At 45.7% G+C, this 14082-nt stretch overlaps 1 protein-coding gene across 7 annotated transcripts in view; it reads left to right on the top strand.

Annotated features, from left to right (window-relative positions):
• The window catches only part of Nedd4l (NEDD4 like E3 ubiquitin protein ligase), a 329402-nt gene that overhangs the window by 239721 nt on the left and 75599 nt on the right, over positions 1 to 14082 (top strand). For all 7 annotated transcript variants that reach the window (XM_034517740.2, XM_034517748.2, XM_076912554.1 and 4 more), the window contains one exon: positions 10965 to 11015. In XM_034517740.2, the coding sequence (XP_034373631.1) occupies positions 10965 to 11015 (51 nt within the window). The remainder of the gene's footprint in view (positions 1 to 10964; positions 11016 to 14082) is intronic.

The raw sequence follows: 14082 nt of genomic DNA, 5'->3' as shown, positions 1-14082 counted from the left end.
ATATTTTACCCTGGGAGCTTTGGTGGTGTTTGTTTAAGAATTCCTGGGCATGAGAGAAATCATCTGGAAGATAAAGATATGCCATCCTTTAAATAAGCAATTAAGTCAATCTGTTTCATGGTACAAACTAAAAACCAAATGACTCTAGAGTTACAGAGTTCAAGTGTGGACCTCTTCCTTCTTCCCTGGTGCTGCTCCTCGGAAGGGCTAGGAGTTACAGAAAGATAGAGTCATAGTGACCACCAGGAGTGTCATATGGAATTGCCCCAAAATGTAAAGGACTCCTTCCAGAGTATGAGGGGGATGGGGTTGTACAGTGCCCCCATCTACTAAAGGAACATTTAACAGTGTCTGGAAGCTTTTTTGATTGACCTAACAGACAAGCTGGTATGGTATCTAGTAGAAGGAGGAGATGCTTGCAGACATCTACAGAACACAGACAGTCACCACCCCCATTCTGACACACAGAAAACACTCAGCCAAAATGCTAATGGTGTCACCTATAGAAGTCCCTATTAGAGTAGCATTTATTGAACCTAGTTGTTCCATTTAATAGCAACTATTGTGCACAGTACAGCCATTTTTATCCTTGCTTTATGGATGACATTGACCTTTGGTGTAGCAACTAGGAAACTTGCCTTTGCTTATGAAGTTGGTCTCGGTAGATATAGGGCTTTGATGTCTGAAGTCCAACCTCTGTACCCCGTAGGAAGTGAGCTCCCCACCACAGTAAGAATTAATAGGGCAGGCAGCCACTCCAGAGAGGTGCCTGGAGACATGAGTCCTAAATGTGCATTGGTTTAATGACTGGAGCTCTCACTTAAGGATCACATCCTCTGAGTCTATTTTAAAACAGGATTTGTCATTTTGGTTCCTTAGCCAGGCAGATATCCCTTGGCCACAACAAGCAAAATCCCTGGGCTTTGTCTGTGCACCTGTGAGTCTTATTCCTATAAATACCTCAACCCTATTGGGCCAGCGGGCTAGGTCTCCAAATAGGCAACCAGAATCACACCCCGCCCTTGTCTCCTCCACATTCCTGCCCATAGTTATTTATAGCCACATGTAGAAATGGATCCACCTATTTCTTGTTTGGGAGAATAACAGAGGCTAGAAGGGAATGGGAGGGGAAATTGAACCTTTATACCAGTGATTTTCAACCTTCCTAATGCTGTAACCCTTTAATACACTCTCTCATGTTGCAGCGAACCCCAGCCATAAATTATTTCATTGCTACCTCATAACTGTAATTCTGTTACTGTAATGTAAATATCTGAGGTGCAGGATATCTGATATGTGACCCCCGAAGGGGTCGCCCCCCCACACACACAGGTTGAGAACTGCTGCTTTATACTGTTACGATTACAGTTCCTGATCAATTTGTAAGCCTCTCTCGCTCCTGCAGTTTCCCTGGTACTTGCCAACTCTGGCCCCAGATAATTAAAAGCGAGCATGTTTTGAAACATGCTATCCTCAGCATCTGTCTGTCAGAGAGCTGATGTCTAAGCTGAGGCGTGTGCTATGGGCGTAGAATATCACAGTGACTGCAGTGTAACCCCTGGCGTCCTGCAGATACAGTGCTGTTCTAGAAAGACTGGAAGATGACCACAGGCCCCAGGAGGGTATGGAGATTACTAAGTGGTCTTTACTCTGTGCCTGAAGTGACATCTACTACAGCCCCAAACTGTCTCTAGATCTTTGGAAGTCCTTAGTTGAAGTGGTTTCCTCTCAAGATACATACCAAATGAACTAATTTTCCCCAAAGCCTTGAAAATTCTCCGCCAAAGTCCTTTCACTAACACTGTGTGTGAAGAGGGAAAATCTCTCTTTTCCATTTTTTTTTTTCTGACCTATGAGGAAGAAGTTCTAAATCTTCGCTGAGTTTTGGGGGAAACTTTTTAATTACCTCATTAATGGCCTGACTTGATGATGGATTTTGTGCTTTTTAAACAGTGTTTCTGCTTAGTGGACCTCATAAAGAATTTGAAAGCTCACTTCTTACATATTTTTAAGTCGACATCTGTAATTTATCAGTAGTTGAGTACTTTGGTCCAGTAGTTGTAAAAGCTATCTAACTTTATGTTGGATGACGTTTGTATATGTCAAGCCTATTCCAGAAAGTACCCAGCATGCCAGGTAGTTTAGTCCCAAGATTGCAGATACCGTTCATTTTGAGGAAAATATCTACCACAAACTGAGTTAGCAAAACCATTCTTTATTGTTAAACTAATTGACCGTGTCCAGCTTATTTTCTGGTAGAAGATTCCTGATTTCATCTTTTAAAGCAAATACAGAGAAAAGCCAGGAAGATGCAAAACTGTAGTCACCTCAGTAAAATGTATTTTCTTGGCTTTTCAGCTTCATTTCCCTCCCCAAAGCCGTATATTTCCCAGATGGCCCTTCATTTTTGCTTGTAGGCAGAATGGACTCTGGCAGGAATCAGGGATAAGAAGGGATCCTTCTTCAGAAAGCCCGAGAAACTAGGCTCCAGAAAGCAGACACGGTCCTCAAGTACCCTGGTGATAGGGAACTTGACCCATGGGAGGATCTAGGTGGTTTGGTTTTGTCCTTAGCCTGGTGCCCTGGGAATTTTGTGTATGTCCCCAGGATATGCATGTTCTGGTTCAAAGAACTCAGCTGTCAAAGGGAGGGGTAAGAAAAACAATTTAAAATGGCTTAGTTCGTTCTCTTCCTTTATGCTTATCTTCTCATCTCATACATATGTGATCATGCAAGTGAGGAGAGCACCGACCCAGGAATATGCTCGTAGCAAATACACTTCAGGTTGTGTTCGCTTGGAATTCACAGCCCTGGAGCTGTACATTCAGGAAGCTATGGGGTAGGTGCTGCAGCGTGGTCAGCTACGGTTACCTCGGGAGTGGGGGTATTTCCTCAAGACCGTGAACTGTCAGTGCCCAGCTAACTGGGTTAATATTCCGGCTGCTGCCCTCCCGTTCTGTAGCCCACAGAAGGCTTCTTAGCCTTCTTCGGACAGTGCTGGCCCCTGCGAGTAAGCTACATGGGAGCTTACATTCCTTGGAGTCTTGAGGCTCTCCCTGGAGCTCAGCTGGACTCTCTCCCCTGCAAACTGATGGAGTCCACTGGCCAGAGATGTGATTGCAGCCAAAACATGACCAGTGGAGAACAGAGACCTAGAAGGATCTACCTAGGATGCCAAAGCTCATATTACAAAGCTTGTTTCGTAGAGCCCTGAGGAAAAGTGAATTAGTGTCCTTGCATAAACCTCTGTGATGCTAACTTAGTATTCTCAGTCATGAAATACCAAAGGATGAATGAACACCCTGCACTCACTCACACTACAGTTTGTGGTCCGTAGTTCTCCATATGTCCAAACTATTTGGCCAGCCAGAAAACAAGGCGGACCATTGGCATCTCTTGCTTTGGCCTGTGAGGAAGGGCTTTTAGCATCAAGAATCATAATGGAGCAAAATGGTAAATGATCCTGAGCCCATCATACACTCTGGTTCATTTTCCTCTTAGTTCATACTGCTTCCTGAGCCCGCATTGTTTGCTATCACTGTCTGACATCAATCACCCACAGCCATTCTGTTTTTTGGTACTGAATTAAAGAGACAAAACCCAGAATTCTTCTTTCCCCCTTTACACATCCAATTAAAACTTCCCACGAGTAGTAAGACCATTACCCTGAGAAAATCATCCTAAAATGAAGACAAACCATACCTCAGATAAGTCCATAATAACTAGGCGGACACTGTGAACAAACCCAGGAACACATTATTGTTTAGCCGTAAAGGTCAGATGAGTGGCTTTGTAACCGGTAGCCCTTTCGAGAATTTTCGTCTTGTTTTCTGTGGGTTGTGTTCTTTGAAGGTTGTTTTGGTTTTTTTGTTTGTTTTGTTTTGTTAGGACAGTCAACAATCTAATTGTGCTTTACAAAGAGGTACTGAGGGAAGAAGGATGTACGCTTGGAGCTGACACTGGTGCCTATACTTCTCTATACTCTGTTCCACAAGGCAAAACAGCTTTATAGAAAGTGTCTCCCCGCTGGAGCCACGTGTCACTAGATAGTTGTGAAGTAGATGCCCCAGTTAACTGTGAAGCCAGACTATCCTCCAGAACATAGAAGGGGACAGGGTCCTCCACCCTCTGAAAAGATGCACAGTAATAGATTATAGATATGAACAGTTACTGATAGATTATAGTTAGTGTTCCTTGGCCTTGCCTGATAAAAGACTTGTTTTCACAGACAGGGACAGGGTTGTAAGGACTGTGGAGTCTTGGGTTCCTGGATAGCCATCTGGGCAATGGGGAAGATATGCTGCCACACTTTCCTATGGTATAGGCTTCTACCTCTTGTCTTCCGTATTGTGTATGCCAGAGTGAGGTTGAAAGTGTGGGTCTTAGAGGGATTACTCATGAGTAGAGCCCAGGCTCCAGCTTTAATCAACTGCTTCAACCGTGCTGCAGCCCAGGGTGGGAGGTGGGGGTGCATACCAACCCTTCCATTCTCGAAAAACTTAAACTTTCCTCAGCTGCTCTCAACACCAGCCCACCTTCCCAGTATGCTGTCCTTGGTCAGTGTCTTCTGGTTAATGCCCTCACTGCCTCCTCTCACATAAGCAAGCCACATGGAGCCTCTGAGGCTATACCAAATAGTTCTGATGGTCAGCTTGATACAACCTAGAATGCCCACAGAGGAGAGTCTTGGTCAGAAATTGTCTGGGTGTCTTAAGGGAATGTCTTGGAAAAAACCCTCCTGCTCTGCATAGCACTAGTCCATGGACAGGAGTCCAGCAAATGCTCTAAGACATGTCAGTCATTCGGGCCTTGACTGTGACACAACGAAGTATTCTAGGGATTCCACAACAGGCCATGCAGCCTGTCACAACACTGTCACAGCAGTCGTTCTTATGGGTCATGACCACTTTCAGATTGACCATCCTTCGACAGGGGTCACTGAAGACCATCAGAAAAGGATTTCCATCGTGACTCCTAACAGTAGCAAAATTTACAGTTAGGGAGTAGCAAAGAAAATAATGTTACAGTTGGGGGTCACCACAACATGAAAGGGTCTCAGCATTAGGAAGGTTGAGGACCGCTGGATTACAAAGAAGCTGCAGGTTGTATAGGTCTGTTACACAGAACAGCACTGGACACATGGGTTGTCCAACTTGAAGTGATGAGAGATGTGGTATCCTCTGTCTGAGAGGGATGAGGAGATGTTTTGAGCTTCGGAGTACTGTTCCATAAGGGGTTTGGTCCCCAGAGTCCACCCAACATTCATACCCCTCCAGTTGACTGTATATTAAATTCTGATCACCAGTTGATTATATGGTAAGGATTGTTGTTGTGTCCCTGCATCTGGAATGCACTCAGTATTTGAGGAGAGATCAAGTGAATGCTCTCTAGTCACCTCTAGCCACCTGAGCGCAGAGGGCATTGGGAATATCATTTAATATCATTTCCCCTGGTCTCATAGCTGAGAACTCAGAGCAGCTGGGACCTCAGTTGAGCCCATGAAGGCCCAGCGCATACTGGCCTAGTTATGTCCCTGGACCATATCCAGACTGCAATGGCAGGGCTGCTCGTCTGCCGGCACAGTTGTTCCTTGCTCCATCTACCTCTCTGCCTTCTGTTTGTGTTTTCAAGAAAAGCATTCCTTAAAATAGATGTTCTTCCTGATGGCGAGAGAGCTGGTGTGGGGCAGCCCTGTCACCTCCCAAAATGCTTTTACTGGAGCCTGCTCAGGTCCCGGGAATTTGCTATGAGACTGTGTGACATGGAGGCCTGGTTTGTTGTCACAAATAAGAACCACTATCTCCAGAACGCACCTTACTCTGTTTCAGTGGGTGATAGATTTCAACCCTACTAACCAAAGCTGAGTGGCACAAGAGCTAGCAGTGCAAGAGCCATTTAAGTGTGTGTGTGTGTGTGTGTGTGTGTGTGGTGTGTGTGACGTGTGTGTGGTGTGTGTGTGTGATATGTGTGTGTGTGTGTGTGTGTGTGTGTCTTTTCACACATATGAAGTGAATTTGAATAGTAGCACGAGGATTCAAGAATTTCACTGTGGCAATTTTTCTTTGATTTTAGTGGACTGCCGTATGACCATTACTCTATTAAGTTAACATTTTAAAGCATTTCACCTTAAAGCCAGAGGCCCCAGGTGCTGAAATGTGGACTTATGGGATATGGGCAGAGGTGAAGGGGGGGGGGGTCCCTTGTAACATGGAGTGTGGGGAGAAATAAGAGCGCTCATACAGGCCTTAGTGGAGGTGCAGTGGAGGCTAGTGTAGTGTCAGGTGGTTGGGGGTACAGTGGGGCTCATGCAGTGTGGGGTATGGGCAGAGGTGAAGGCAACCTTGTGTAGAGGAGCGCTAAGTGGAGGGGCAGTAGGGTGTGAAGTGCAGGGGGCTTCTATAGTGCCTTCTTGGTAGCAATATAATAGGACTTGTGCACTGTAGTCTACTATGGAGGCCCGTAACAGGTTCATGGAATGCAGGTACAGTGGGGCTCATGCAGTGTGGGCTGGGGTGGAGGTACAGTAGAAGCTTGGGCACTGAGGATGTGAACAGAGGTTTAACAGGGGCTCATAGGGCGGGTGGAGGCATAGGGGCTTGTAGCAGTGCATGCTGTGGCAGCTGTGCAGCAGGGGCTTTCGATATGTAGACAAAGTAATGTGTGGGCCTGTGCTACACAGGCTAGTGGGTGGAGATCAATAACTGTTGGTGGCCCCTGAGCCACGGAACTCTACTGTCCACGTGGTAGGGGCTGAGGCGCCTGACAAGTGGAAGGAAAACACACGTCTCTCTCTCTTGTCGAGGATGACAAAGCCGGCGCCATCCCTTCCTGAGGAATGAGGCAGGGTCTGAAGAAGGAATGCACAGTCACCTTCAGGTGGCTCTCCAGATACCAAGCTGTGGAGGACTTGCTGTATTTGTGACATTGGATCCAAAAGTTTCTGTGAACGTTACTTAAGCCATCTATTCTTTAGATAGCAGTATGCATGCTTCCAAAAGGCTCCAACATCAAACAGTTCCCCACACTATTGCTATGGTGCAGCAGGCTTAGAGGCTGGGGTGGATTGCTGAGTGTGTGAGGAGAGATCATTTTTTTAACCTGTGGGTTAAAAAACACTAACTAGATACATAGCAGTGTTTCTGTGTGGGATCATTACCCCCCAGGACTGCTGACCCTTTTTGATGTCTTTCGTGTGGATGTAACTAACACATGTGACCGGCCACCCTTCCTGTGAGGCGGTTGTGATGTTTGTCTCAGTGTGTTGTATATAAAAGTGCAGCTATGATCTGTCTTGGTGAGTAAATTCTTCTGAATCTCTAGCTCACATTTTAAATCCTGTAGACTTGGATTTGTTGTGAGAAATTCTAATCTTAAAAGTGACTACTTCAAGATGTCCAGGGTTAGCTAGGTGGTGGTGCCGCACGCCTTTAATCCCAGCACTTGGGAGGCAGAGGCAGGCAGATTTCTGAGTTCAAGGCCAGCCTGGTCTACAGAGTGAGTATCAGGACAGCCAGGACTACACAGAGAAACCCTAACGCAAAAAAACAAAACCCACAACAAAACCAAAAAACCAAAAAACAAAACAAACAAAAAAACAAAAAAAAAAAAAAACAAAAAAGATGTCCAGGGTAAAACTTCAGGCAATAGCGTCGGGCAGTTTTCAATAAAGTTGCATTGACATTTTATATCACATAAAAGGAAACAATTTTTTGTTGATGCTAATTTTTTAGGGTGTGTGTGTGTGTGTGTGTGTGTGTGTGTGTGTGTGTGTGTGTTCGTGTGTGTCCTAAGCCTGTAGAAGCCAGAGGTCAATATTGACCATGTTTCTATCTCCCTATTCTCGGCTTACAGATGGGGGTTGGGGGGTAACCTCCCATGCCAGCTTCCTAAATAGGTTCTAGAGATTCAAGCTCAGGTCCCCGTGCTTGAAATAGCAAGCACTTTACCGTCTGAACCACCTCTTCAGCTCCTGTAAGCTCATCTTAATCACAGCTCTGTCCAAGTGGTCACTTACACATGGAACTGAAAAGGGTTCTTCAAAACATTGCTTGTATTTCATTTGAGGCTCATGGATACTTTCCACTACCATTTTCCAATGAGGGCTGCAGTGTAGCTCAGAGTTAGAGACTTGTATTGCATGCATGAGGTTTTGGATTTGACTCCCAGCACCAGAGAAGGGAAAATTTCAAATCTTATTAATCACTACCTGCATATATAGCTATGAGGGTGTATAGGGTTGTTTCTAATAATTGCTGGTCCTTGTGCTATGTCTTGCCTTAGAGACTCAGTGTGGTCCCTGAGAACCCAACCTTCCTGCTTCCCAATTACCTTTACTCCCCTGTAGTCCCCTGCCCTGCCCGTCAGCTTTTGTGGATCAGGTTCACACAGCCTCTGTCTGGAAAAGAACAGGTCTTTTTCAGTGTAGTTGTGGTGGGTACCTAGTGAGTTTGGATCCCACCCTTCAAGTGGTGCTCTGACCCATAAACCAGGAGACAGCGTAGACTTTGGAGTGGGCCTGTTCCTTGAGAAATTGAGTCTCACGTATTTTGAAGCCAGGTAAGCCTGGTTTTCACTAAAGTGCTGCCTTCTCTAACCAGTGTGCGCAGGACACTGGGGTCCTCAGTAGGATTTTGCTGGAACTGTGGTTATAATCCTGGTCTGACCTTGAAGGCATCCAAAACCCATGACAGCAGCTCTATATATGTACAGAACGTAACATAAATATAGTGCACGCTTGTTTTAAAGGCTCACGGTTTGCATGCTGTAAAGAGGCAAAGTGGTGCACACCTGTGATCCCAGTGTGTGGGAGACAGGGCAGGAGGACCTCAGGTTGGAGGCTAGCCTGGGGTATATAAATAAGACCCCGGCTCAAAAAAATCAAAAGAGGCAGGGAATAAGAAGAATGAATGAATGAAGAAAGGTGGTCCTGAATTGAGTTCATCAGTGTTTAATGAGTGCACACTAAATTCTGTATATCTATTCACTTTTCCAGTGACGTAACTGAAGCTTTGCTTTACCCTACATACCTGTTTTAGAGGCTCCAGTGAGCATTCTCACTGTCGAAGAGAGCATAAGTAATTTTGTTACTAACCTGAATGTCTTCACCCTGCGGGGGGGAAATGACTAATATTGGCTTGCTGTGAGCTGCAGTTTGGTTTTTGTGGCTTATTGTAGTCAGCAGGTTTGATGGAAATGGTTCTGTGTTGCAGATTTCACAAAAATGACTAACATCTTTATAACATGGCTTTAAGAGGTCACTTTGTGGCAGTGACAGCCCAAGGATATTGTGATGGCCACAGGCTGCCTCTGCCGATATCTAGGTGGGATCCTGCACATGTCATCCCTCCCTGACTTCTGTCCTTTTTTTTTTTTTTTTTTTTTTTTTTTTTTGGCATTTGTAGCTGGGGTGATGGCCCAGTTAATAATAGCACGTTTTCCGTGTGTGATTAAGGACCTGAGTTCAAGCCCAGAGCCCATAGATCTAGGCATGGAGCATGGTGGTATGGGCTTGTAATCCCAGCACTGGGTAAGCAGGGACAGGTGGATCTCTAGGACTTTCTGGCCAGCCAACGTAGCATGCATGGTGAGTTCCACATCAGTGAGAGACCCTATCTCAAAGAACAGGACAGACGGCCTGAGGAATGACGCCTCCGGCCTCTCCTTCGCATGCCGGCCATGTGCATGCACAGAAATGCAGCGCACGCGTGCCTACAGGAATCTGCAGACATTGAGGAGACTCTGTCTGACCAGTGCTGAGTTTCTGTTATCCTTCATGCATCATTTGGAGGAGACAAGCTGGCTCTCCAGTTAATCACACTTTTTAATCTATCTAGAAGGAAATACCAAAACGTGGAATAAATTATTTTCATAAACCTTGTTCGTGTTTACCTGTCGTTCCACTAAATGGGAGAAGATAAAGTAGTATTTGTAAACTGGAATATTTCTTAGTAAACAAATGCAGTGCAGATAAGGGTTTCTGGGCCTCCTTGGTTTGTTTTTGGTTATTTTGCTTTTGGTTTTGTTTTTTCAGATAGCTGTGGAAAGGGTTTGATCCTGTGCAATGAATTTTCCAGCATTCATGTGTTTTTGTGAGCTACAAACAGCGGTGCACTAGGGGGAAGGCAGTTGTTTTGATCTGATTTGTGCCCGCTTATTTGTGGTCCTCTGAACACCAGAGGCCAAGCTACAAGTGCTATAACCACAGGACGGGTATGAGCATGCTGTTGGACACACTCGTCTAGAGCCTGGCCCTGACCTCTGACTCCCACGGTTACTCCCAAAGTCTGATATCGGACCAGTGAGTCCCATAACCAACGCCACACTGGTCCCATGTGAGACACAAAGAAGCATGCCATGTGGTAGGTCAAGAGAGCAAGAAACACAGCATATCCAAAATTACAGACTTCCTCCCCAGACATGGATTCTCTAGTAGTGTACTGACTGGATATTGGGGGGAAAAGTTACGGCTTTTTTTCTCCTTTTTATGACCCACAGTTTATAAGATGTATTAGTAACTAAGCCATGCTTCTTCAGACTCTGAGCTTTCGGGAAGCTCTTGAGTTTATGGCAGGATAAGTACGTGTTGAAATGTTCCAAACATTTCTGTCCTGCCTTCTTTTTAAGTTGTGTCCAACTCTGCCCCCAAACCCTAAATGGCCTTATACGTTCCTCTTTCCTGACTGGCCACAGGCTCCCAGCCCTACAAGAGGATTCTGTGCCCTTCTTTTCGGGGGGTGGGTACAGTGTGTCAGTTACTTAAAGACCAGATGTTGGAGCTGTACTTCCAGGTCTGCTGATGACAGCTTGGGGCCTCATCTTGGCCGTCTGCCTTCATCCCGCCCCTTTTGCTGCACCCGTACCAGGTTCTGGACTTCTCTCTTCTCTGTGCAGTAGGACAGTTTTACAGAGCTTCTGGCACTCGGGGTACAGATGGCAACATTAACACTTTGCTTTCTTCCTCACAGACACGAGACGACTTCCTGGGCCAGGTGGACGTGCCTCTTAGTCACCTTCCGGTAAGGACAGTTCTAGACTCTAGGTTGCATGTTGGGGTTGGGGTTTCAGGGACTCCCAGCGTGTGTCTGTAGAATATGACAGACATGACAGAGGGGCTGAGATCGGGAGTGTGGTGTGCTCTCGCCATGGCTCTTTCTCGAGAAGGTGGCCCGATGGAGGGGTCAGATAGAAGTCAACTTAGCTGTGAAAGTCCCCATGTGAGTCACATGACTGCTCTTGTCAGCTTCTCTGGCTCACCTCTCTCACTTATGCTCCTCCACCTTAGCCATTGCCCCTTATGGAATAACTATCTTTTCCTGTCCAGGTTCATCTTAAGGGCTTGGTTTTTTGTTTCCATGGAGTCTTTGGTATGGCTTGGTGATCACTTCCCTTTGGTTAAAATAATTACCTCTGCACAGGCTGCTGTTTCCCAGCTTGTATGTTTATGGCTTTTCATCTGCTTGGAGGCAAAAAAGGAGATTCTGTTGGTTGCAAGTGTGCCTGTTCACTAGCAATGCCACCCTCACCTCAAAATGTTCCAGGTTAGCCTCTGCGGCTCTGCTTCCCTTCCTCCCTGCTCAGTGAGAAAACAGTGGGGGCTGTAGACTGCGACTGCAGTTTGGGGGAGTCATCTGCACCCTGCGTCAGTGTAAATGGATGGCGGCCCATATACCAGCTGCCATACCTAAGACTGCTCTGCCCACCTCCCGGTACCTTCCCCCCAAGCAGCTCAAAGTGTCATAAGTAACAGCTATGAGAGGAGAATCAAATACTTCTGCCTTACAAGGGCATCGTGTGTTTCAATCCTTGTGTGAGCACGTAGCATAAATAGTCTATAAACTAAAGTGACTAGGAAGATCCAGTACAAACCTGCTGTCAGGGTTGTTTCTGATGGCGAGTGCTAGGAAAGACTCCTACCGGGGAGCGAATGAAGAGACAAGCCATGATGTCACTCTCTCTTGGGAGAGAGTCAGCTAAGGAAGAGAGTCTTCAAGAAGCACATTAAAATATGTGTGTTTCTAAGTACAAAGCTGAATGGACCTCAGGTTCCCTGTGGATGTACTGCATAGTGCTTCTATGAGAACCATATCTGAAACCTGGGAATTTTTGTTTTTAAGATTTGTTTAACATGAGAGACAGGCATGAGTACATACCCACAGTTGCTAGAACATGGTATCCGGCTCCCTTGGAGCCTCTGTGAGCTACCCCATTTGGGTACTGAGATATAGACTTTAGTCCTCTGTTAGAGCAGAAAGCACTCTAAACCATTGAGCTGTCTGTCCCTCCAGCTCCAAACCGGGTGATTCTTTTCAGGTCTTCCTGAGAGGCCTTGAGTGTCTCAGAAGCTGCACAGAAAACTGCCTTAGTCAAGGTTACTATTGCTGTGATGAAACACCATGACCTAAGCAACTTGGGGAGGAAAGGGTTTATTCGGCTTATGCCTCAACATCACAGTTCATCATCAAAGGAAGTCAGGACAGGAACTCAAGCAGGGTGGGAACCTAGAGCCACAAAGGGGCGCTGCTTACTGGCAGCTCCTCCTGGCCTGCTCAGCCTGCTTTCTTATAGAACCCAGGACTACCAGCCTAGGGATGGCCCCACCACAGTGGACTGGGTCCTCCCCTCATTGATTGCCAACTAAGAAAATGGGCCTAGAGGCTTGCCTACAGCTTGGTCTCATGGAGGCACTTTCTCAATTGAGGCTCCCTCCTCTCTGCTAACTCTAGCCGGTGTTAAGTTGACATAAACCTAGCCAGTTCAAAAGGCTTCAGACATTCCTGACTCGGTAGGTTTCCCTGTCATGTTCTTCAGGTTAAAACTGGAAAATCATGCTTTGAGACAGTGTCGAGCAGTTGGCCACTTTTCCTGTGGCTGTCCCCAGTCACTCTGTTCCCTACCGTAAGAACCCATGCATTTGTCAAAGGAAGGTATTGGCTCATAGTCTTTGGAGTCATAAGTGAGGAGCTAGAGAAGTGGTTTAGAGCATTTGCTCTGTTCTTCTAGACAACCTGAGTTCAGAACGCATTACTCATGTCCAGTGGCTCACTGCCACCTGCAAGCCCAGCTCCAGGGGTCCTGACATCTTTGGGGCTCTGCAGGCATTTGCACACATAGCACAGACACATGAACAGAGACACAGACACATGCAGAGACACAGACACATGTACATGCACAGATACCTGTGCAGACATGTGCACAGATATATGAACAGATACCGGTACATGCACAGACACATACACAGACACAAGCACAGACACAGAGACACCGAAGTTTGTGGTTTTTATTTCTATTTTTTTTGTTTGTTTGTTTTATATCCTTAAAAGATAAAAAGAGGCCAAGAGTGAAGGCACAGCTTTTAATTCCAGCACTTGAGAAGCAGAGAGAGGTCATCTCTTTAAATTTGAGGCCAGGCAGGACTCTTCCTGAAGTAAAGTTCCACCGCCTTTCTCCAGGTTGCTCTCTTCTTGTGTGATTTGGGTGTGGCTGGTTTAAAAGGTGTCATGCTTCACTGAGTAGAGGTGTGTTCTTTAGAGACCAATTCAGTACAGGGAATAATTAGGCTTTGGGATTTTGAGTGGTAACCAGGGTAAGCTTTCAAAGAAGTCAGTGCTGTCAAGGCCCAACATGAGAATAGAAACCAGCTCATTAAGAAGATCATTATGTGATCAAAATATATTATATGAATATATGAAAAGGGCACAGTGAAAGTCATTATTTTATATAATTAATATATACTAAGATTTTTTTTTTTTAGTTTTAAGATTCCACAGAATAAACAGGACATTCTTCTGGTTATGGAGATGCCCAGAGACAAGCCTGTTATAGCACCATAAGCCTAATAAGACAGTGGTTCTCAATTTTCCAATGCCGCGACCCTTCAATACAGTATTAGGTGGCCCCCACCCATAAAATTATTTTTCTTGCTACTTCATAACTATAATTTTGCTACTGTTATGAGATATAATGTAAATACCTGTGTTTTCCAATGGACTCAGGTGACCCATGTAAGCTATCTTCAAGGATACGAACTGCAGTAGAAACTGGAGGTGAAGGTCCCTTGTGCTCCATGTGGTAGTAGAAGCCAAG

Source organism: Arvicanthis niloticus, chromosome 14 (genome assembly GCF_011762505.2).
Source record: "Arvicanthis niloticus isolate mArvNil1 chromosome 14, mArvNil1.pat.X, whole genome shotgun sequence".
Taxonomy (NCBI): Eukaryota; Metazoa; Chordata; class Mammalia; order Rodentia; family Muridae; genus Arvicanthis; species Arvicanthis niloticus.
Note: the sequence above shows the minus strand (reverse complement) of the source record. Positions and strands in the feature narration are given on the sequence as shown.